At 41.2% G+C, this 25236-nt stretch overlaps 1 protein-coding gene and 1 long non-coding RNA gene across 11 annotated transcripts in view; one reads left to right on the top strand and one right to left on the bottom strand.

Annotated features, from left to right (window-relative positions):
- Positions 1-12458, bottom strand: part of QSER1 (glutamine and serine rich 1) — a 47506-nt gene extending 35048 nt beyond the window's left edge. For 2 of the 3 annotated variants that reach the window (XM_063332926.1, XM_063332927.1), the window contains exon 1: positions 12212-12458. In XM_063332926.1, coding sequence (XP_063188996.1) covers positions 12212-12438 — 227 coding nt within the window. In that variant the 5' untranslated portion in view covers positions 12439-12458. Of the gene's footprint in view, positions 1-11337; positions 11826-12211 lie in introns of those variants that run through there. The other variant, XM_063332928.1, reaches the window with a different exon arrangement.
- Positions 12459-12660: 202 nt separating this feature from the next.
- Positions 12661-25109, top strand: LOC134514752 (uncharacterized). 8 transcript variants are annotated; one of them, XR_010070793.1, is made up of 6 exons: positions 12661-12769; positions 13824-13956; positions 15936-16029; positions 16985-19344; positions 21306-22802; positions 23509-25109. It is a non-coding gene; the product is annotated as an uncharacterized LOC134514752 (long non-coding RNA). The 8 variants fall into 8 exon arrangements; XR_010070794.1 differs by having other exon boundaries at positions 15936-17143; positions 19140-19344; XR_010070792.1 differs by lacking the exon at positions 15936-16029 and having other exon boundaries at positions 19140-19344.
- Positions 25110-25236: the final 127 nt, after the last annotated feature.

The raw sequence follows: 25236 nt of genomic DNA, 5'->3' as shown, positions 1-25236 counted from the left end.
AAATGACCAGGCATACGGTCCATTTCTAAATAAGTCAAAAAGGAGATTAGGAATACAGTGATAACCTCATACTAACAAGGAAATACCTTAAAACTCACACTTTGCATTTTATTTGACTTGAGATACATGCAAAATAGGGGAAATGTTACTCAAATTGTCCCCTCTATCCCAAGGCTCTGGCACTTGGCAAAGGAGTCTCTCCTCAACCAGCTCTTTCGCCATGCAATAGCAAGCACGAGTCAGAGGCTGAAAGCAAAGCCGCTTAAGATCTAAACACTACAAAAATGACAACTTTAATATTTCTAAATATTAAAAATATTATTCTAAATATCAGATATACAAACTAATACACAGCTTCCACCTCTTTTTGCCCACAATATTTGATTTTAAACATGTAAAATACAGTTCCAGGTTGCATCACCTGCTTGCAGGTTCATATTTAGAATTGTTTTAATATTAGATACAGTATTTAATATTTTGCTTAAATACTTATATTTGTTAATTTGCCATTATTGACAGCATCCCATGGAGACAGAATGGAAGAATATTACTTGGAAACAATATTTGAATTTAGTACAGATAAAAAGGAGGCCTTTTAGCCAGCATGCACTTCAGCTGCCCACTTCAGCTCACCACCATTTGCTACAGCCTAACCAGAATGTCATTCAGCATCTAGGCTTTATCTATCTGCAGCTCAGAATAGAATTAAAATTTAAAAGCAATGTATATGTATAGATATAGGTAGATATATTTAATCCAAAAATGGGTTTGATTTTTTTTTTAAAAAAGCAATGACTCTAAGGGAGCAGGATCATAAAGGACAGAGGTATTTGCCTAGAAAGAAAGTTGCTACTTAAATGAGTTTAATACTTTTAATAACATCAAATCACTCCTGTCCAACAGACAGGCCAATGCACTGCTGGAAGCTTAAAAGCAAGCCCTTACAGACAACAGAAAATGTTTCAGTAATTAATTCCAATAGAAAACAAAGGAAAATAAACTCCTGCTCAGCCCAGAGACTCACTTCAGTGCAAAATATTTATTTAGAAATGTATGCAATATGTGATTTTTCACTTCTATTTCACAGCCACAAACAAACAGAAAAAAAAAAAAAAAAAAAAGACACTGCAAGAACAAAGTTGTTTCAAAGCTTGCAAATGTTGGCAGGTTCAGGAAAAAATGGAAACCAGCCTACTCCCTGCATCTAATTCCCCTGATCCTCTCATAAAATGATACAAGACAAGAGAATCTTTAACATTTGATGATTCAACCAACCTTTGCACAAAAAGAACGAATATTTAACACTCTGGAACACAACACAAAAGAAAAAGTCTGCTATTTGAAAAATAAGGTCCAACACCGAGAAATTAGAAGAAAAGCATCTCTAAAGTTAACACATCTTAAAAAGGTACATAAAGCGTTCCTTTGGGAATGGCATACATCTTTAGCATTTGCCTGACTTGGTTTTGAATTATCCATAAAAAATAAATAGATGTCAATATTTTAAAGAATTATTACTATATAATAATATTATTATTCAAGATAGAAGATAACTTTTTAAAATGTGGAAAATACAAAATCTGACTCCAGTACTATGGTATTTCCATTAAACACAGAAGAGTAGTATCTTATCGACAATCTCAACTGTCTGTTGGTTATGTCACATTCTTCCCTTTTAATGTAATTACAGACTACATATTCAATGTAGAATATAACAAATTGTAACAAACCAGAGGCAATCACCCTTCACTCTTTCATTAAAGATGAAGTTGATGTGTTAATTCCCCACTTCAATTCCTATGCAGAGCCACTGAGCGCATGGCTGAGACCACCATGACACGGATGGAGCTGAAGACTGCCTCGAGGTGCTTGTGAGAGGAAACACTCATTGCTTCCTTGCTTTCTAGAAGCTGAGATATAGGAACTTCTAAGAAATAGAAACTTCTAAGAAATAGATTTTGAGGTAGAAAATTATGTGCCAGGAACTGCCTGAATGAGTAAAAGTTCATGCTGTTCCTGTGATTCTCTACCTGGATACATGTTGTATCTTAAGAGAAAAAGATTTTACAGCAAAAAAGGGCCTTGTTAATGTGTCTGAACTCTTTATGCTTGATCCTTTTAAAAATAAAAGGCCCAAAACTGCTTCAGGAAAGCCAAAATAGTCTTACTGGTACTTCAATACATGAGTGCAAGTGCTGGCTTGTCTGATTAAGTAACCTGTGGAGTTCTTAATAACAAAGACAATTATAATTCTGTTTTCATAAAAATCAGTTAAACTATGTCTTAAAACTATGTACATGAAAACTAATATTCTGATAGAAATGAGCTATTTATAAATTTCAACTTGAGTTACTATGGAGGGACTGGACAAACTATCTCATGTTCTTATTTTTTAACACATACTATGTAAATTACCTCTTTGCTGAGGTTATCTGTGGTTGAAATACAGTACATTTAACAAAAAGTCTTTTTTTTTTTGCAAATATTAGCTAACACTTCTCTTGCCAAAAAAGGGTGAAAGTGTTTTAAATTTAGAATTAAAATTCTAAATATGAACTACTTAAAATTTCTTTAATGAGAAACTCCAGAACTCCTGCTCACAGGAACCCAGAAGCCAGAGGAGCACCCAGGGCTCTCAGACCCCTGCACATGCCCAGGAGCGGGGCTGCAGGGCTGGAGGTGACAGCTTGACCATAGCAGCCCCACATCACTGCGGACCCCCCAGCCGTCACCCCATAGGGTGAGCGGGGCTGGCAGCACCAAGGCAGGTTTCAGCTGGAAACCCGTCTGTGTCCTATCAGGAATTTCCAAGGAATTCATTAAAATCAATTACACAAAACACCCCACAGTAAAAAATATGTCAACTGTGTTTAGATCTGAACATTGCAAATAAAGCTGAGCATAAAGTGCTATATTAGTTAAGAAACTCTTTACAGCTTACCCACTTTTTCTCCATTCTTTTCTACCTTAACAGGACTATGGCCTGCCAAAACTATTTGAGCTCCTGATTTGCTTTTTAAGAATTCAATGTCCAGAGAGGAGCTTTCAGCATTTCCTACTCCAAGTATTGACGCCTAACTTTGATGTCCTCGCTAACTCAGTATCATCAGTCCCCACATCTAAACAGACACTGATATACCCACATTTACCACCCAATTTATATTATGATGCAGCGTCAGAAACAATTTTAAGGCTTTTAGTTGTCAAGCAATGTTTTGGGGGTTCACACATCTTCCCTGTCACCTTCTACTCTACTGGTCCCTGCAGAAAAATGAGTACCCACTATGGTCTGCGTAGCTTACAACACTAAGAACTACCATCTTCTTTTCTCACCTTTTGAGGCACTGGACTATTTTGTCGCCACATTTATTTATCCTTTTCTCTTACCTTTTCTCTATGAAAGAGCTTTCTCTTTACCCAGCATGGAAATAATAGCTGTGATTTTTTTAATTAGCAATACTTCTGTCCTACAGAGCTTTACTCACAATTTCAAAGATTTTTTGTAACAGACAGTAATGGAAATTTAGCACTTTTTAAGGGTACCTGGAGATATTTGAAACTCTTCTCGAGATCATCACAGGCTTAATGGTTGAGCACAGAGCATAATCCTCTATTATACTTGACCAAGATATGCACAAAAAGATTTCATTACTTTTAATAATAGAATTTTATCTCAAAATATAAAAATCAGCAGAGCATTATCTCAAGATGTGGCTCAGCCACATCACTGCATTATTAAAAATACAATTCATCTCAGCTATTGAAATACTTCTCAACCTTTATCCTCTCACAGTTATTACAGTGCCATACATTGTGACAAGCTTGAGTATTACCTTTGGGATGCTATAGGAATGCTTGATATCTCATTTCTTAATAAGCCCATTATTTTCCAATTATATGGAAAAGACAATGCTGAAGTTCAGATATTAATCACAAAAGCAGTAAGAGGTGCAAATACATATATGCCCTATCGACTGACACAGCCATCTTAGGCAATGCCTCTTTTCAACCATTCTCCAAGCACTTCACAGTTTCATAACCCGAATATATTTATTCTCTTTTAATCTAGGAAAACTAAGGCCCAAACACTAACACACTCAGATTTACAAAAGAGGTCCCTCACAATCCAGTTGCAAACACTCACTACTGAAATAAGTTAGTTTCTCAAGGTTTCACAAAGTTAAAATGTCTTAAGTGCTCAGTATGTAACACACTAAACCACTGAGAAGACCAGTGGCTTCCCAACTCACAGCCACAGAACTTGCACAGAATCGAGGCATCTACTGACTGCCTACACCTGAGACCACAAACCTTACTAACCTTGGTCATCTGTACAGCCTAGAATTCAAGGCCATTAAACACTCTTTAAGCCTTCTAGCATGCCCACGTGTTTGGTACCGTCTTTTACCCATCCCACAACATACTACAAAGGGCTAAGCAGCTCATATAAGCTCCTTTAGACTCAATAAAGAGGCATCCCTATGACTAACGCCACTTCCATCCCAATTTAAGAGGCGTGCCCAGGAAAGATCTAACATATTACCAAAACACAGTTCATCGTAAAATGCAGCAGCAAGAGTCCTTTACATTAAAGGAAACATCACAGGGTGTTACTCCCTACCTTTATAGGAAAAATTAGCACAGTCCTTACACCTCTTTCTTGGTGCTCTCTTCATCCTAAAACAGATCTAAATTTACGTTTCTAACCTTGCAAAGAGGACCCTGGCTACCACATTGTCACCAGTTACTGTTTAGCTGAAAATATCATATGAACCCAGTTGCTTGTGAATGCTTCAACTAGAAAATGTGCACTGTTCAAAACTGTAGAAAAATAGTTACAGCTACATGACATTTATTTTGAGATGGGAAAAACTTCACTATATAAAACAAATTCCTTAAATATGCCCCAGGTATTGATTTAAGATGTGCTGATGTTCAGGCAGATGTCTAAACAAAAACAAGTATTAATGGAGATCAAAACGGCACACACACACACACTAAAAAATTCCCGTAATTGGTGAAAAACCTGAATTCTCTTTTAAAGAGAACAACAAAAGGGAGTTTTTTTAGAGGGGGAAAAGAAGAAAATCCCAGTTCTCTTCAGTGGTACTGAGCATCAGCAACCTCTAGGTCACCAGCTCCAGCAACAACTGAAGGCAGTTAACTAACAGTTGCTGCTGAGAGTCCTAAGGAGTTAGTTTTCTAGGATCACTCTTTGTACAGCAAATGAGCAAATGTTCACAATGAAGAGAAACCTAGTAGAAATACTATCCTTGGCAGACTGGGTAGAGAATAATGAAATGGGAGGAACATAGGAATGGAAGGATTATTCACTATCTAGCACTGGAATTTTTGACACGAAGAGGAGAGAAAGTAAACAGGATGTGGTGTGAAACACAAAGTTGCCGAATTTCTAAAAGGGATTTCCTGGTCAGAAAAAGTACAACAAGGAACATGCAGCACACGCTGGTACATTCAGTATCACCACGAAGCACCAACCCGATCACGCAGGCACAGCAGCCACTTGTCTGGCATGTTCGGGATGTCCAAAAGCACTCAGAGCTACTTGCCAGACATCTGGAAACACTAGACAAAGGGCCAGAGCCCTCAAACTCTTCCCACACAACACTACCAGGTGAAAAAGAGGGTTATCTCCAATGAAATCTAAATGTATGACAGCCCCAAGTATAATTCATGCAGGGTTATTAAGGAATAAATGTTGCTTAGTATCCTCCAATGTAAATAGTATTACTCTAAGATAAGGATGCCTAAGGGTGCCTTCTTCCTGCTGAGCGTAATTGGTTACACTTATACAAGTCCTAAGCAAGCACCAGAAGTAGGCATGTAGAAGGAAGATGAAAAACGAGAAAAGCAATATGGGCAAACAAAAGCTTGTCTAAACATATATAGGTTCTTGCTGAATTGTTTTGTAATAAGAAAGTCCAAGCGTGCAGGGATTCAGGAATAAAAGCTCCTTGCCCCTATCTATTGTAACCCGTGCTCAGAGAGGTTCTGAGCACACTCCAACTGTAAGTGTCCATTCATCCTCAACAGTCCCTTCAGAGGAATAAAGCAAGGAAGTAATAATGTAAGAAGAGGTGACAGAAAGAGTAGCAGAAGTAAAAACAAAAACTATGGAATCTGCCCAGTGAGGTAAGTAAATCTAGTAATCTTAGTAACGAAGAGCTCTGTCCTCTCTGAGCACATTTTTTCTCTTAGAAAAATTCTTTGAATTTTTAAGCATTCTCTGTCATTTGCATGGTACAACAAAAAATGCCGTGCTGGAAAGGTTAAACCCTGCATGGTGCTCAAAGTTATTTTTGTCACACTTAAGGTCGCTAAGGAAGGCCTGAAGTAAGACTATTGATGTGCTGCCTTTTAACTGGTTTTTGTTTGGGGATTTTTTTTGTTTCATTTTTTTAATGTATGGAATAGGGATCATACAAAATAACTTTCTGACATGCAACTTCATGAATACTTTGACTAAATACAAGAAATAAAAAAATCCAAGGAAAATACACCCACTAAGAGCTCTAGTACTGTTTAGAATGAATATAATCCAGTCATAGGTGCCTTTATCCTGATGGGAACAAAGATTTTTTTTCTAAAAAAACCAACCTCTTCCCTGTGACAGCATCATGCCAGAATCAACAGCATCTCCAAGAACAAATAAAAGGTGGGCAAAAGTACAGAAGAAACAAAGGGAAAAGGTTGTTCTCTGGCAGTATAAAGGCCTACAACAAAGTTAACAGGATGAAAGGTAAGACACACGTATGGGACTGAAAGACTCTTTGCATAAGTGGAAGAATGCGAAAACCCCTTCTTTCAGAACAACATATTCGGTAACCTGTGTTGAAGTTGTTGGCTCCGTGGGAAAGAGTTCACATCTGAAATATTCTAGGTGACCTCATGAGAGGTCAAGCACTCAACGAACATGGACATGTACTAAGTGCTCCTGGTAGGGAAGTGGGCAGTACAACTTGGGTGCAACACTCACTGAGGACAGTGACAGAGCAAGGCTGGGTCCATCTAAAAGCTGCCCAGGACCATGGGGCATAGTGCCACTGAGGACACACAGCTCACTCCTCACAGCTCTGCTCCCTGCTCGTGCCCTGGTGCCACCCCTAGATTCCTGTCTGACAGCACAGGTACACCAGCACAGAGAAAGCCACTCACCTCCTGGGTCAGGTTAGTTTTCTCATGGATTAACAAATCAGACCAGCTCCCTGTGCAGTTGCACAAACACCAGAGCCAACGCAAGGGAGGAGGAAGGGAGCCCCTTTCAGCAGCGGTGAGCCTGAGCAGGGAGTTCAGCCATCTCATGTAACTGCACCCTCAGACTGAGTTTCAACTCGTTCCTTCTGCAGGGTGCTCTATGTCACCATTTCTCACTGCACCAAAGCAACATAAAATGCTTAAAATGCTCCACGTAAAGTTGTCTTTAAAATCTTAAGACAGGTAAGCAGCACGTGATTCCAAACAAGCCTATCTGGCTCCTTTTGAAACTTTAGCAAAGATTTTACAAGATGATCACACATCTGCATCTGTGAAAAGCTGAGGGGCGCACAGCAAGAATGTGTTCAGCCTCTGCTCAGTCAATCTTTGACCTTGTCACAGCTGTTATTCAGTGTGTACTCAATGCAGGTTAAAACAAGAAAGTCTAAAAAAAAAAAAAAAAAAAGAAAAGACAACCAACAAAAGCTAGCAAGTCCCTGTAAGGTATCTGTGCTACACACTACCTGTGTGTTATTTTGTGCGTATAAATGTTTTACATATAAACTATGACAGAAAGTTTGGAAAGATTTTAAAATCACCTACCTTTTTATATGTTTATAAAGTTTATTTAATCCTTTTGTGCCTTTTCTTTTAATAGCAAATGTTCTAAATATATTCACAGTTTATGAGCTCCTTTCAACATTTGAAATACTAAGCCATAGGGAACTTTTTGTAAGAAACGTGTTTAACAACAAACATTGTTTATACCTCTCAGAACAATTTCATTTGATGAAAGAAAACGTTGTATGCTTTTCTAAAACACACTATCCACACTTTTAGAGTTTCAATAGCTACGCAAAAATTCATTAGAACTTAATATTGAGCCTTAACTAAATCACGATCATCATACAGTTGTTACAATAAGCATTGTTTGACAGCTCTGCAAAAATACAGGTTTAAAAAAATCATCATAACCATTTATCTTAGAAGTTTGTCTCCCACTTATGTAACTCTGCATATGAACTATCTCTGTGAACTCATTCTATTTGAATAGCTGGTATAAATATAGGTTGCACTAACTAAATGTCAGTGTTGTCTATCGTAAAGAACCATCTTAAATTAAATTACATAAAAATCCATATGTTTGGGTAGGATAGAGATTGACAAAGACTACCAGGCATGAAGAATCATCAGACACCCCTGCAGTCGCCATAAAATTTAAAACAACAACAAAATAATCATAACTGACACTCAATCACATATAGCAGAAGATTTGGGTCTCAAAGCTGTGGTAAAAACCAAACAAGAATAGTGAGCTCCCTCCGCTACTAAAAATCCTCCTCTGAATGAAACTCTACAAGTATCCACAAGTCAGACAAACTCAACGAGAAGACTCATCCGTTATCACCTATCTTCATTTCTCTTTCCAAGCAATTATGATGGTCTCAAACTATTACACATTCACCTGTTTTCTGAAGACCACGTTTTTCTAGAGCAAGTAACAAGTAAGGATGACATACATGATCCGCTCTTCAATATGTCAAGCTTTAGATGCTGCCACAAAAAGAGACAGTTTCAGCACAGAAGCAAGGTTTTATAACAGCAACAGAAAAAGGTCAAGAGTGGCAGTGTGCCCATACAACCATCAGAAATTCCTTCAAGATGCTGACAGCCTACATAAGAGACTGGGGTGGGGGGAACATGAAGGATGGGAGCACCCTTTTCACCTCCCTGCTACAGGGCTGCCATGCCTGCACTGTCCAAGTACACTCTTCAGTGGGAGCAATCTCTGTTTGGTTAACGCAGTGATTCAAGTGATTTCCACCAGCTCCTGTCCTGTTTCACTATCTTCTCTCATTCCATGGGAAAAGTTATGTCACAGCAGGCCTGGTAGCAATGTCCTTATAATACTTCACCACACATTTCCTTTCAGTCGATAGGAATAGTGCCATTGCACAGACAAAACAGTGCCTGCAAGAAATAAGGAGCAGGATAAAAACCAGATGGCTGAAGTTAAGCGCAGGAAGACAGGAGCAATGCTTGCAGGGAGGAGAAATCATTTTGATGAGCTGAGACTGTGAACATGGCTCTCCGCACAAAGGGAACATAGCCTGCCACAACACGGCCTGCAACAGCATAAATATGAAATGAAATTTGAATGAAACACTGTTATCTGTATCACCTAAAGGCTGAATTCTTTTCAGGCAAGTACCAGATGAACATGACACACATTTTTTTAATTTAACATCAGGCTAATGCAGCTTCAGCTGTTTAGACGACTACCTGTCAACCACAATCAAAAACACCATTTTGAAAAATGTGAAGTGATCTGTAACGCAAGTCAAGACCATTGACAGCACATTCCCTCACAGTACATCTACACCTTCACAATTTACTTCCAGGCTGGTACAAGCCTTGGCAATGAGCGGCATGACTCTTGCATCCCAATTCCCCAGCAACTGGCTCCATCCATACAAAGACAAATGTTATCAGTGACAGAGGAACCAGAAACACCTATGCAAGCCCAGACAGCATTTAACATTGTGTCCAACATGGTTCCAATCTTTAAATCTTGCTGAAGACAGGGTATTTTAATTCTTACTAAAATGACGTGAACTCTAAGCAGCCAGTACAGGAGAACTACAAGCACAAAATATGATTCACAGTATTTTCCCTGCCCTTGCTACGGTAAAAAAAAAAAAAAAAAAAAAATTAAAACATTTCAGTCAACGCATTTAAAATGCATCATTCATCACCATCTACACAGCCTCCAGATGAAACTTTTAAGAAGTGAAAGCAAGGTCTTCTTGACTTTGCTTCCTAAAGTATAGCATAAATATTGTCATATCAAGAATGGATTCAGTAATACTAATTTGATTTTTTTGATTAACAATTTGATTGGTGAAGGTAGCAGGCATTGATCCAATGAGTTTCTGCACAGTACTTGTCTTGGGACTGTTCTTCATGCTGTTTCAATTAAGCAATTCCCAAAATATATAATTAATATTGCATTAATATAGCAGCTATTAAAAAGATTAAAGTTATGTTTTGCAACAAGGGAATTTTTTTTTAATATAGAAAATAATCATCAAACACTTGTGTTTTTTCTGAGATCCCAAAGGGATCTTGCTCCTGCACTACATAGTCTTAAATACCCTGGAAAATCCAAACCTTCCCCATGGAATAGATGGCAAAACCCTCAATAGATGATGAGAATTGGTAAAAGCAATTTAGAAAGGACATGTCACTGACTTCCACTGAAGCCAACATAGCAACATGACCAAAAGTGGTTCAACAATTAGGAAGAAAGAACAGCAGGAGACCTTACTTTGCCTTTTAGGCAACTCTGCAGAGAACTCGGCTAAACATAGATTCATAGGGCAAGGTTTTGGCCAAAAAAACTAACCATCCTTGCAATTCTCTGTGAAACAAGGAATCTGGAGCCTCACACCCCAGGGAGGTCCTATTATCTTCATACTTAACATTGACTTAATTGCTTCTAAACTGCAACGTCCATAATTCAGGAAGGGTGGCAATAAATTGGAGGAGATCCAAGAGAAAACCGAGAGAATAACTGAAGTAAAAATAATAATAAAGAAAGAATGTCTGGTAACAAGCTTCAGAAGGTTATTTATTTTTCTTAATAAAGAGAACATAAGAAGCAAGAAATTAATCTAAATTCATAAGAATTCATACTTGGAAAAACATGAGTTATAATGGGACTTTCAGCATCAGTCGGGCGATAGCAAGATTCATTAGCTAGAAACTAAAGGTAGTCCTCTTCACATCAGAAATTAGAAATAAAATACTAATCAGCCACTTACATACTTTACCAAGAACTGTGCTGAATTTTGCCTCATTGGAAATTTTTAACTGCACCTCCTAAAACATAAACTCTAGTTTCAAACACGGATTGAAAGAAAAAAGAAAAAAAAAAGTCCTATGGCCTGCATTATGAAGAGGTCAGACTAAATGATTGCCACAGTCCTTCTGACTTGATAATCTATTAATCTTATCAGACAGATCAGAATACACCCCTAACCGCTTTCAGGACCGAATGCGAAGTCATCCATAGATGCACCTATTTTGACGGTATATTTTTAGCCTGAGACTATATTTTACCTTTAAGCGTCGTCGAGATTGGAACTGCAGATACATCAAGCAGGCGATAACAAAAAACTAACCACCTAGAAAATACTCATTTTCTGGCAGAATTACACCATCTAAAAAAAAAAAAAAAGCAATCCGAAGCCAATAAGATATCCTGTATTTTTTCCGCACTTCCCGGAACTTTACAGAACTCTCCGTGGGACTGAGTTGTTCCAGACAAGTTTGAGCTGAGAGGAGGCTCCTCCGCACGCCCGAGGAAAGAGGTTAACCGGCCTCAGCAGAGCGAAAAAACAACGAAGCGGAGAAATAAAAGGGCGAAAGGAGAAGGGGGAAGGATGCTAGCGCGGCGCCTGCCGCCCGCCCGGGGGCTGCCGTCTGCCGGCGCGGGGTGAGATGGGCCCGGTGCCCCGGCATTGTGCCCGCGGGCTCGGGGCAAGGCGGAGCGCTCCCCCCGCCGCCCCGGAGCCCCGCTTCCCTCCCGGAGAGCCGGGCAGGGACGCGTGAACTCTTGAACCCGCGCCGCAGCCCAACGCCAGTCTCCGGGGCGGAGAGCGGCGGCGCGCCCTACGCGGGGAGACCGCCCCGCCGCCGCCGCTGGGGCCGCCGGTGCCCGGGGAGCCCCGCTCTGGCCGCCCCCAGCCCGCCCGGCTCGACTCGGCGGCCGTGCCCCCCAGACACGGAGGCCCGGCAGGACGCGGCCCGCCCGGCCTCACCCGCCGCTGGGCCCCGCTCGCCCCCCGGCCGCGCCGCGGGGACGCCCCCCGCCGCCCTGCCTCGCCCCGCCGGAGGGGGACCCTCGCCCGCCCCCTCTCGCCCGCCCCGCCGGCCAGGCCCCGGCCCAGACCCCGGCCTTTCCTGCCGCAGCCCCCCGGCAGACCCTCCTCACCTGGGCTTCAGGCTGCCGGCGCCCCGCTCGTAGGCCCAGGAGGCGGCGGGCTGCGCGGCGGCCGGGGCCAGGGGGTCGGCGAAGCTGGGGGTCGTCGGGTAGTTCCTGTCCATCATCGGGGCAGGGCGCGGGGCCGGGGCGGCGGGGGCTCCGCTGGGGCCCTGCGCGCAGGGCGGCGGCGGCGGGGACCGAGCGGGGCGGGTGGGAGCGGCCCCCCCCTGCCTCATGCGGGGCGGGCAGCGCCGCGGCCCCCTCCCCGGCGCGGGCCAGGCCGCCGCGTCCCGGCCCCCCTGCCCGGCCCTGCCTCCACTCCCCTCCCCTCCCGCTCAGCTGCAGGCGGCGGCGGCGGCGGGCGGGCGGCTGAGGGGAGCTGCGCAGGGCGGCGGGGGCTGCGCGGCAGCCAGGCGGAGACCCATGTCGGGCTGCTCTTTCCCAGGATGCACCTCCCCCGCCAGCCCGCACTGGGGCTCACGGGGCTCCGGCTTCGGTGGCCGGGGGGCAGGGAGGCCGCGGCGGAGGGGGGCCGCCGCCGGAGCCCGGCGGGGGGAGAAGGAGGAGGTGTGTGACTGGGGAAGCGCGGCCTGGCGGGGAAGCGCGGCGGCTGCAGGGGAGCGTGGCGGGGGGCGGTAGCCGCCACCGGGGCGGGGTGGGGGGGCTGAAGGCGGGGACGGCCGGTGAGGCGGGGAGGGAAGAGGCCGGTTTCTCGGCGGGGCCGCGTCAAGTGAAGCGCTGGCGCTTTGTTGGAGGGGCCGGGGCGGGGCCATCTTGTTTCCCGCTGAGGGGAAGCGGCGTCAGCGCTCGCGGGCCCACGGTCCCCGCGGGGCGGCCGCGCCACCGACAAGATGGAGGCCGACGGGCCGCCTCAGCCCCGCTGCCGCCCCGAGGCGGCGGGTTGTCTCACGGAGTGGAGGAGCGCATTGTAAAGCAATTTGTAGGGCGGCTCTCCCGCCCTGCCCCGCCGCGGGAGGAGGCGCCCGGGCGGGCGGGAGCGGCGTCAGCGGAGGGTGACGCCGCTCCCGCCCGCCTCCTCCTGTCCTCCTTACAGAAAAATTAAACTTCTGAGGGACATACCAAATAAAAGAACCCGGTGGTGGGCGCGGGAATTCGGTGGGGCTGGGGCTCACCGGGGGAAAGCTCATGGCCGCGTTTCCCCTCAGGGCAGCCCAGAGCCGCGTTAAGCTCCGGCGTGCCCCTGCTTGGCGGTTTGGGGCTATCGTCACTCTTCATAGAGGTTAAGTAATATAAAAGCACAGCCTTTTGGCTACTTTTGGTTTTCTTTTTACAAGCTAAAAGCCTCTAATGTAGATATATCAATATATAGCAGAGCTTTCCAAATCGTTCCCCATCAATAAGTTATTGCAGGCCTGGAGTCTGCAATAGGCCAGAAGTCAAACAGCGAGAGGCTGAAGAGAGGAATGGGCGGAAAGAATGTTTAAGTATTTAGACCGATCTAAGCCACCTGCTGCACAGACAGCAAATTCCTATATCTTTGTGTGCTTGTTAAAACAAAGTATAAAGGAAACGGGCACAGAATAGGGTAGGAACAAAGGGGGCGTCTGCGTGAGGCAAGGGGGATGGTGGGTTGAACTATGGTGTCTTGCTTTCCCTGCAGGTTGAAGGTATACAGGCTGAGCTGAGTAGGAGGAATGTGCCTCAGAGGTAAACATGAGGAATATGCACTTGAAAAGAAGGTGACTGTACCTGAAGGCAACGCTCAGAAGAGGAAGGTGTATGCATGCTAATGAGTAAGTCTTTTGAAGATTCAGTTTGTAGTACTCCGGGCAATAGCGAACCACAAAGTGAAATGAATTCTGTAGTGAAATGCAGAGTTTAGAAACTTGACTACAGCCGGCCAGATTAGATGCTAAGAAAAAAACCCAAAATCTCAACACTTGAATAAAAAAAGTGGATTGGTCAATATTAAATGACAAAGCAGGAAGGTAAGAGACTTTAGGAGGAGAAGCTGAGGCTCTGCTTTTCTCATGCCTTGTTTTAAGAAGCAGTAGAGCCCACTGTAGGAAGAAATGCAGCCTTGGATCAGGAGGGAAAGGTAAGTGTGAAAGTCATCAGCACCGGCGAGACTGAGTGAAGTCACCCAGAGGCCAGGGTAGAGGGAAAAGAAGCGTGCTAAAGCCAGAAACCAGCAGAGTGAGTTTTCCTTGTGTTTGCATAAGTTAGCACCTGTATTGCTTGCAGCTGGAGGAGAGTATGTGGGGGTGGGGGATCCTCTTTCCCTGGGAAACACTAGGATTGCTGTTTTACATATGAACGAGGCCTGATGACAGAAAATGACTCCAGTTTTATGCTAATGATGAAGCACTTACGCTGCTGATACTATTGAAAGTAGCGTTTCCAGCGGGGAAGGACCTACAGTTTTTGATTTCCCTGCAGGATCTCGCTAATCTACATTATCATTTACACTTAGAGTGCATTGTTTCCCTCGAGTGGGCCTGAGGGAAGGGCGATACATGGACCTAAGTGACACTAAATGCCTTTTCCACCTAGCTGTAGTGTTTGGTTATCTGGAGCGAATGTTTTGGTGTGGAGCTACCTTAAAAGTTTCTTGCCACAAATTTGGGACGACATATTAATAATGTCAGCATGAACTTTAAAGAGCTGTGTATTTTCATTACAGGATATTTGCCTAAAGAAAAGGGGGGAAGCGTTAATATTGTTAGATATGTGGCTGTAAAATCGTGTTACATGATAAATCACAAACAAGAAGCAACAGGCCAGATTTACAGGTACGGAGACATACACACTTAGTTTAGACCACTAAATGAACTAATTGTCGATATACCACAGACGCAGGGTTTCCCTAAACGTTGTTGGAATAGATCCTCTTTCTTGTAATCAAATAGCGAAGTTGAGTGAAACAGAAGTTGTGACAGCTGTTGTTAAGTTTAATTTATTTTATATGGCTTTAATAGAGGTGGAGTAGACTGAAAACTTCATCGCTGAGGTCCATAACCACCAAATAAAGTCGGTTTCTCTAGTAGTTTGCGTTTTCTGTGTGTGAGAGAAATCTACTTGTTCTGAGACCAGCCCATGAGACTTCTGCAGTTTTCTCATTAAAAGCGATCCCTGCTGCTTGTTGCCGTCCTCTGTCTAGGAAAGCTACCCTCAAGTTTGTGCATTTTATCTTTTTCTAACTAAAGGACATTTTGTAACACCATTCTCTAAGACAACAAAAGAGTCTGTTCAGAGTAAGTGCTTTTACAGTATCTTGATATTTGTGATACATATAAACAGCTTTTCTGAAAGATGTCAGGGATAGAAAAAATCATTTGATTGATCCTCTTAATTATATGTGTTGTTTCAATGTGTAGATTAAAGTGTAAAGATTAAGATGCATATTTAGAGGTCATATTACACATGTTCATCATTCTGAATATTGAAAATAGTATGATTTTTGTGTTAATAAGGTATGCTTTTGTTTCAAATGCAGCAATTACTTTCCATTTAGGACCTGAGCTTTGGTGGGCTTTAACACCTTCCGAACTGTAGCTCATAAGTGAGTGCCTATAGCCAGCAATGATATTGTATGAGCTTATCTCTCAAGTCAATAATTGAGTATAATAAATACATTTTGCTGAAACACAAGCTAATGTGTTTTTTCAGTCTATTTAAGAACAAAATCTTAAATTACAGCACTGTAACACAATCTGTACAGCATACTAGCCTGGGGCAGTACTGAATTTTTGTTGCTCATTTCTTTCCCTAGATGAACAGTCTCTGCTTGGAAAAATAACATAACAAATCCTTTACAGAGTCGAAAATGTCGTAGGATGGCTAGGAGACAGATTTAACTACTTAAGGTAACACTTTAATTGGAATCCTCTGCCTAAGGTCCAAGGAGTGATCTTCAAAGCTGCAACATGCACTGCTGCCTCCAGGTATGGTGGTGTGGCAGCAGGGCTGCGCTGGGCTGCCTCATATGCTTGCTGACACCCAAAGGAGAAGGCTTTATTCACCCTTCCTCCTTCCCTGCTCCACCCTCCCACTCCTAGCAATATGCTCTGGCCATAAGGTGAGCAGTAAATTCCCTCTGCTGACAAAAGAACGCTTACTTTTTTGCCAGAGGTCATTTTTCTGTAATTTTGCTGAGCTGAGTCAGCTTGCTTTGCATCAGATGGGTGCTGGCTCAGGGCAAGCAGTGGTAGCGTGTGGCCAGAAGCAGCTGGGAAGGGAACGAGATGACAAGAAGGAGCAGGGAGCTTTTACTTTTGATGATGAGATGTTGACTTGGCTTGTGGTATATTCAATATAGAAATCTCTATAGAGTCTAGGAGTGCTTGAGGATATACCTCTGTGGACAGTAACGGGCTTCTCTGCCCATATGCTGGTTCAGCCAGAATCAAGCCAGCTCTGTTCCAGAACTGTGTTAGCTAATACACACTGCCCCTTAGGGAAACTTTCCTATTTTCCTCTTTCTGTTTAAATAATTTAATGTTGCACAATGCTGAATGGCAGTATTGCTTTTTGAAGTCTAGTTTTATGTTTAAAGTAACTATGCCAAATGAAAGGCAGGATCAAGCTAATGGGCAGTTGGCAGTTTTCTGTGATTTGATCATAATTAAAACCAATATATCAATCACAAATACAGGGCCAGAGTAATGCTCCAATTCACGCTTGGCATTATTTACTTGTAACTGAATTATTTATTTAATTAGTAACTTTGTTCCTTAGTGTGCTATTATTATTACTCACGTTAACAGAAAAATGTCAGCCAGTGTTTGAGTGTGGGTATTTTGTATGTTTTATATGTACAAGACTGGCCAGGAAGAAGACTTAAGAGTACCACAGATGTTACATACCAGGATGGCACCCCTAAGGGTCCTTGTGAGTGCGGCAGGAGATGTTACTGAATGGGGTGATTCTTCTTAGGGCCAGCAGTTGCTGCCTGTGCTTTTGGCATCCTTTTTATTGCAGGTAAAACAACCCTGGCTCTACAAGGTTTTTCCCATTTCTCTCTATCCCCATATGCCCTCTTCTCCCACAGTAGGCATTGTTTCTGCCTTTCCGTGACACGTGGTGCCTGGTTTTGGTCATGTCTTGGCTCTTCCCTCATGTTTAAGTGCCAGAATATTATTGTTTTTTTCTTGCATTAAGAGGCTTTCAGCTAAATCTGTAAACTGTTGGTTTTGCAGCAAAATTCTTGGGATGCTTCAGGGCAATTTTTGATGGGCTGAAAAGAATCATGGAAGAATAGTCAGATGCACATGCTGGATCAGCAGCTTCAGCTGTTGTTGATTGAAGAAAGTGGTTAAAGACATGGCATGCGGTTAACGCTGCAATTCTGAGATTACAGCTTGGTTGTTGAAAGTGGACAAAAAGGATTGTATTTCAGTTCATAATAGTACTTTATTTTGGAACTATCACAGTATCATAAATAGTTCACTAACATACACAAACATCTTAGTGGTTAGCTTTCAGTGGCTAGCCATTTGTCAACAAAAGCTCTAGAAATGCTTAACAGTTAGCCTTGTGCTGAGAGAATTAATCTTCACAATTGTTTGAAAATAATGTTTCAGAGACTTGAGGACGTTCTTTTTTGAAAACTAATGTTTCAAAGATAAAACATTCAAATAATTTGAATGTGTCTGATCAGACGAAGTTTGAAGAAGTTCAGGCCAAAGCCGAGCTGTGTGTGACTTACTAACAAATTCTAAAAAGAGTGCAAAATAAAATTTGTGTATTGTCTTTCTCTTTTGAATGCTGATGGACAGTAGGTGTCTGCTTACACATCATGCATGCAGCACCTTAGTGCAGGCTTTCTATGTGTGCTGTCAGGCTGTGGTATCTTTCATGAGCAGCAATGGGTAAGTACATCAGATATTATGCGGTAATAACATGAGTCTTGGTCAGGCCTACTATTAATCACCGACTGGTTTGCATCGTGTCCTTTGTTTGTAATTGTGACTCTCACCAAAGAAGAAAATTGCAGTTGCTTAACAGATTAGATTTTGCATTTAATTTGGCACATGGCCTCTTTAAACATAAAGCTAGACATTAAGAAATGTGTAAATAGGGAAGAAAGTGCTGCCTTTCAAAGAACGCACACTTGATCTTGAAGCCTCACAGCAAATGCTCTTTCTTTGCATTTATTTACATATACTACTCTGTGCATTTATTTGATATTAAGCTTAAGTATATGTACACACAAATGAAGCAAAATCTTCACAATTCATTCTATTGAACTAAAGTTGCTCTGCTAAGCCACGGTACTTCTCCTGACATGACAAGAGATGACTGAGCTGGTAAAAGGCTGGCTGCAGAAATGAGATGGAAGGCCTTGTTTCCTTCACTTTCCCAGTCCTCCTTTTGGTCATGTGGTCCCACACCTTCCAAGGTGCCACCGCCGGCACTCGTGTTGATTCAGTTCACCCACTCATGAGAAAGCTGTCTACGTTTTTGCTGGATGATTTATGAAGGGTTTTAGTAAGCACCAGAACAGGTATAAGGTAAGTGTGAGAAATGTGCAATGACATGTAGGAAAAAGAAAACTTGAATAAAACCTTTGCTCTTGACCAAACTAACAGTTTTAACAGGAAGTATTTTATTTTAACCCTTACTAGATATTTTAGTTTGTATCATATCTATGCTGGGTATTTAACATTAAATACTGGATGTTTAAATATTCAGTACTTAGTAGTTGCTGATCTTCAGAGAAGTCAAACTGAAGCTGCTTGAGCACCTTGAGTGATCACAGGTGTTTCCTATTTCCTAAATGAAGTCAGCACTGCATGAGAAATTTAAAACCTGTTATAAGGCCTTTTCAAAACCTGTGTTTGTGTACTGATTTCTAGACGGAAATATTTTTCCTGATCCTTTGAAATCTGGCTGCTACCTTTAAAATGTGGGCTTCGAGAGGCTCCCAGAATGTAAGCAGCAAGATGCCTGCATCTGGTGACCCGTTTTGTTTCAGTGTTTCTGTAGTCTAGGTGCTGTGCAGAGAGCCCCAAGGACTCTGAAAGCAGGAGGGAAAGGAGCAGCTAAAGGCCTTGGTGTCACTATGAGGAAACACGGGAAGCTGTGCAAGAAGAGTGGTTTTCAGGCAGTGGGAGAGGACTAAGTACTTGGGAACCATGTCCAGGAAAGAAAATAAAAAAAAAAAAAAAAGCAGAAAACAGGTGAGTGTGTGGCATAACAGGTTATGAATAGATACAGAAAAAGGAAACAGAGAAGTAAAAAAAATTGTAGGTAGAATAATAATTAAAAAAAGAAGGAAATGAAAAGTTAAATGTTAAGCAAAAGTAGTTAATGTAGTTATATGTATTTTCAACATGGACAAAATTTACTGTATCAAAAATAGGCAAAATACATTTGATATTGTTCTGTTATTTTACATATAAGCAATTAGTGTAGTTGCCATTGTGAAGTTACTGTAAGAGATAATATATTTTTATGGTAAAATAGAGGAATGCTGTCCACTTGGTGAAAATTTGGGGAGGCTGCTTCCACAGGGGGCGACAGCAAACTAAACAGTAATTTAAACATTAATGGAAGTACTATTGCTTCCCTTGTTGGTACATCCTAGAACCCGCTGTTCCCAGCTGGAGCTAGTCCTTTGCTGACATTTCAGTATTTTGCCAAATGAGTCGGGGCAGTTTTGCAGTAATTGTTTTTGACATTTCAAAGTGAATGGGCTGGCTTTCTGTTAAATGGACACCAAGATTAAAAGTTAGATGTGAAATTTGATTAATCTGAGTTTTGGCTAGTTGTTTGTTTGTGTTTTTATAAAAAATAAGTAGTGTCGAAATGCTGTAAATTTGCTCAGTTTCCACGTAATTTTTCAGAATTGATGAAATCCACTAGATCCAAACTCCTCATTTTTTTTGTAGCTGGGAACTGTATAGCTAAAGTCGTAATATAGTAGACAGGTGACATGAAAGACACTTTACAAAGAACTGGGATCCTATGTTTCCAAGACATTTAATGAGAATGAATCATTTATACCCTACCAGCTCTATTTCAAGTCTCAGTTCAATTGACTGATTAAAAAGCTTCATTGGGTGTTCAAATACAGGAGGAGGATCTGGTATTCTTTGTGGAGTTTTAACCAGCTAGTTCAGCTCATCTTGCATGGTTGGGAGAAGAAGCACAAATCTGACTATTGTCTTCTAGTGGGCAAAACAAGAGCGGTTTAGTTTCATGTCATTTGCTGTGCTACAGTATTCGCTCTACCTAGGTGCACTCATCTGTCCGTCCTGCCTCCTGCAGACGATTATTCTCATTGCATGATGTGTACCTTTACTTCACATTGAAATCACCATTACCATCGAGGAAGTCCTGCTTCCTGCATTGCTTTTGCATGCCTGTTCTGGTCCTCGCTGGACTGATCTTCCTCACTTCACTAACCCTAAGAAAGTGGATATTTTTCAGCCACATTATTGTGTTAAATCATCTTGCCAAAGGTCTAGTGACAGTCAAGGAAGATGGAAGGGTACAACACCTGGTTCAGTTGGCTTGTTTGTCTTGAAGACTTTATCTTCAGTGACTGCAGTTCATCATTCAGAACCTCAGATGCTTAAGTGAACTAGAGCATTGAAGTAGGAAGCTTCTGTCCAGAGCAGAAATTGCCAATGTTAACAAACCATGACCCTTCTTCCCTGCTATATATGTGCCATGTGGCATGAAGAAGAGTGCATGCTGTTACCAAATTAATTTAAAAAAAATAGGGTTGTCAAAGGTTTTTTAACTTTTTATCATAGGCTGAGTTAGCATTTTCTCTTTTGCCGTGACTAACCTGCGTAAATGTTTATTTGGAAATTGTTTTACAAAATAATACAGACTATCAGAGTTTAAAATATTGCTACCCCCCCCCCAACAAAATTGACAGCACTTAACATCAAAGTTAGAATTAAACTATAACCAGTGACAAGTGCATTTCAAAGGCCCTGTCAGATGATTAGAAGGAAATAAGAAGATTAAGTAACAAGAACTGTTTACACAGTTCAGAAATGACTGGAAACAGTCAAAAGTTACCACCTGAGTAAAGATGTGGGAACACGTGCTTAAAGTTTTTGAGAGGAAAACACATGCAAGTTCTTGATTGTGGAAATGATAATAGTGATAAATATCCATATGCTAGGAATTAATGGAAAGACGGCATTTACAGCATAGGAGGAACAAGCTTGAAGTGTTCAAAAGATGGCTTTTAAACCTGAGGTTTCCTTCCTGTTCTCTACAACACACAGAACAGGTGAGGATAGCAGCAATAAAACTTTTGTTGGTAGATGAGACTGTGGATAGAAAATTTTGTTGGTTTTGTTGTGGTTTTTTTTTAAGCTTTAAATGAACCTGTCCTATTGATCAAAGTAATAAAAAAATGTTGCTAATAACCTGCAGGTAATTAATGCAGCTTATTCACAGCTGGTAATCTGAGGAAAGACAAGGCATTTTCCTATGCTCTCCAAATTTCAAATATATTTTTAAGGGCAGATCAGCCTCAAATATTCTAGTTAGTGTAAGTAGGCATCATTAAAACAATAGAATACTCTAAATTAGGATTGGCAACAGCATTGTGGTAAATAATTTGGCAAAGCGTTATAGTCTTTGTTACCTGAAGTGATCAGTTATTTCATTTTTGGTGCCAATCCCAGTTCAGTTGAAGCCAATAAAAAGCTCCCATAGGCTTTGACAGGACCAGAATCAAATGCTTCATAACTCACACTTTCATGAGCTGTGGTGAGGAAGTGTACTTCCGTGTGACACTTTGTTTTTTCTCTTCTAACCAGAAGAGGAAAAAACCCCAATAAAAAAAACCCCAAAACCTAGAAATACATAATGCTTATAATAGTATTCATCGGATGATTTGATGAATCAAATAGTTGCTTTCTTATTTCACTGTAGCAAGAAACGGGTTAAGTTATTTATTTTTCAGTTTACAGAGCAGGAGACCACCTTTCTGACCCTTGGTTATTTGCTCTAACTAATAAACTGTCCTGAGTTATAAAAAGTTGAACGCTGTAAGCTTCTCTGATGCTGAAAGGGCAACACAAAAAGTTTTTTGCAAAATGGTTAAAGGCGATGGCTAGCAGCATTTAGTGTGACATGTTTAAACCTGTCCTGAGAGAAACAGACTTTAAGTACTATGCAGTTTTTTACAGTGTTTTGTTTAGACACTTCTGTTTTCAACTATCACAGTAGATCTCTGTTAATTCACTTAAAATCCACTGCCTTTCCTACAGGCCTTTGAAAGAAAGTCTGGAAGTCAAAACGCTGATGATTTAGATTAAACTTGTTGCTGCTTTGCTCCTCAAAAACTACCTCCTCCTACCACCTAAGGACACTTATATTTGCTGTCTTCTATATTCTAATAGCAACCGCATTTTCAAAAGAGACTGCTTGTAAAATTTGGACATGCGGCAAACACTTCTGAATTCACAAGTCACCTTAGTCGACGTCTTGTTGACGTTTCCTCTGCTAACCCTGATGAATCTAAAAAGAAATTCTAAATGAAGTTCCAAAAAGAGACAAGATACAATGTAAGAGTGTCTTGGGCCAGGAGTCAACGCAGGAAAGAAGAAAAACTCACTCAACCCAAACAACTGCCATTCAAGGGAATTTTCTCCCTTTACAAGGAGAGGTAAGTTCATGTTGTGTTCAACTAAATTTTAAACTTATTTATTTATAAAGAGCAGAATGTGTGTTGCAAATTGTCGTGTTAAATGCAAACAGTATTTGAATGTTGGTCACTGCATATTTTGAGTATCTTCAGGGTGTAAAGTGCAGATTCTTTGAGTAAATTTGAAGTGTTAAACCCTACAGAAGGTGCAGTTTACTGCCTAAAGAGCTACGGCATTGATGTTTAACAGTTACACCATCTAAAGGTTTCTTTTTTAATCATGAAGGTCAAGATTTGTGCTCGCATTGCATGGAATCATTTGCAAATGATTTGTAGGAATAGTAGAAGAATCAAATCTCAAGTGATTAAATAGGTTTCTGTACAATTTCTGTAGTTTATTTAAAATGTGACTTTGCCAGATGCATACATCACTGTAGTAATGTTAAAGAATCTCTGAACTCTCTCATGACTGTGTGAAATCCCTTTCCTTGAAAGTGCTCCTGTCAGTCCCATTAAATTAGTCATTTTTGAGTCCCAGGAAAAATCTAGAGAAAAGTGTGCTCTCTAGCTCAAGATGCACATTAACAAATCTAAATTTTGTTAGCTAAATGAAAAGGAAATATGGGAGAAATGTTTTTGCAAGCTTTTAATTCCATAGCTTCATCATAACTGTGTATTTTGGTTATCAACAGTTATCTCGCACAATTCACTTACTTCCGTCTTACAGAACAGTAACCTCCAAGAACTTCAGAATGCTTTTACAAGTAGAGCAAAAGTGAATTGAAGCTGTCCAAACAAGGGCATTTCCCCATCTCTCCCAAAGAAAGAAGCTGCAAAGAGGTTTGTGACTTGTCAAAAGCCAAGTCTGATGCTGCAACTTTAGGAATTAAAGAACACAGTCCAGCGTCCACTGATACTAGCTGGGTTGCGTGTATTTTTCAAAGGGCAAGACCTCCTTGTGTAGCATTTTCAATGTACCCTCTTTATATTCCAAGATTTGGAGCATTTTCTTCTTTGCAAAAGCATTTACAGATTAGAAGTCTCATAGCAATCCTCTGCACTGTAGGTTCTAGTATGTTAAAAAACATAAAATTAAGTGAAATGTTACACATAAATATTCAACATTTACAATATAAAGTGCATTTTGGGCACCAAATTAAAATACCATTGGCTGCTGTCAGCATTGGTCAAATGGGAGTGCGTGTGTGTAAATCTGTTGCTTAAAAAACTTTATTGCATCTGTCCAACTATATAGGTACCGTGATACAAGAAAACACCAGCCCGACGTGTTACCTGTGAGACGCTGCAATATGGCTTCCTGCGCCTCTGGGAAGCCTTTTCCACTACGGTGCCAAATATTTAACTAGGAGGTAAAAGGACAGCAATGTTGGCCTGTGACTTGCTCAGCAAGATCTGCAGGCCACATAATGCTGGCTGTTGATACTTTAACAAGATGTAAAATTAAGGGTGGCTACAATTGGAGATACAGAACTTGTTGATACAGTTAACCAAGAACTCTCTGAAATTCTTGACTATTGCTCTGTAGATACTGGTTATTTATCTAATATGATGTTTCATTCTGCTCAAAGTTACCATTTTGTCCTCCCAGCAGGGCAATACACACTTAGGCAAAGTGTTTCTGTGGGGTAGTTTGGCCTTTGATTTGACAAGAGAAGTGTCTTTTTCAGCATTTACATTTTTAAGTTGCAAGAGAAACAGTATCAGTGAAACCTGCGTAGTTTTTAACAAGGGACAAACCTCTAGCCATTTGCTTAGCGTTCCCAACCCATGGTATTCTACTTCTTCAGCACTAACTGCCAGGTCAAAGTGAGTATCAAAATAATTTGATAGAACTATAGTTTGTCCAAATGGATAATGTGGCACACAATTAATTAATGGTTTCTTTTCATCCAAAATTATAATCAAAAAAATACAATAAATTGAGTAGTGTGTTAACCAGCAATGTCTAAAACAAACCAGTGTAATCCAGAAGCAGTAATTCATATACATTTGAAAGATGAAATCATGAAATAATTTTCATACTCAAATCTATTACTAGAATGAATAGAAAATTCACATAGCAATGAAGCGAATATCTCAACAAAGTAGAATTCTTACGTAATAGTCAAAAGATCGTTAGTTTCAATAAAACCAATTAAAACACTGTTCCTTCTAAGGAAAAAAGAGCCCATGAAACTATTAATGAAACATCAATAGTAGGATGGGATGGCTCAAAGTGCTTATGGAAGAGGGTGGCAGTACAAGATGTAGTCTTCATGCAGTCCCTCCTCAGCGAAATAACCTTGTGCAAAGAATAGTCCTGCAGCCTTTGCAACAGATCACCTCCTTTCCCAAATGGGATTTTCACTTGTTCCTAGTTGTGCTAAAGATCTTTCACATTTTTGTAAACTGTCTTGCAATATGCAAGGTAGCACACACTTTTAAAAAAAGTATG

Source organism: Chroicocephalus ridibundus, chromosome 4, assembly GCF_963924245.1.
Source record: "Chroicocephalus ridibundus chromosome 4, bChrRid1.1, whole genome shotgun sequence".
Taxonomy (NCBI): Eukaryota; Metazoa; Chordata; class Aves; order Charadriiformes; family Laridae; genus Chroicocephalus; species Chroicocephalus ridibundus.
The sequence above is the reverse complement of the archived record's forward strand: the minus strand, read 5'-3'. Positions and strand labels throughout refer to the sequence as shown.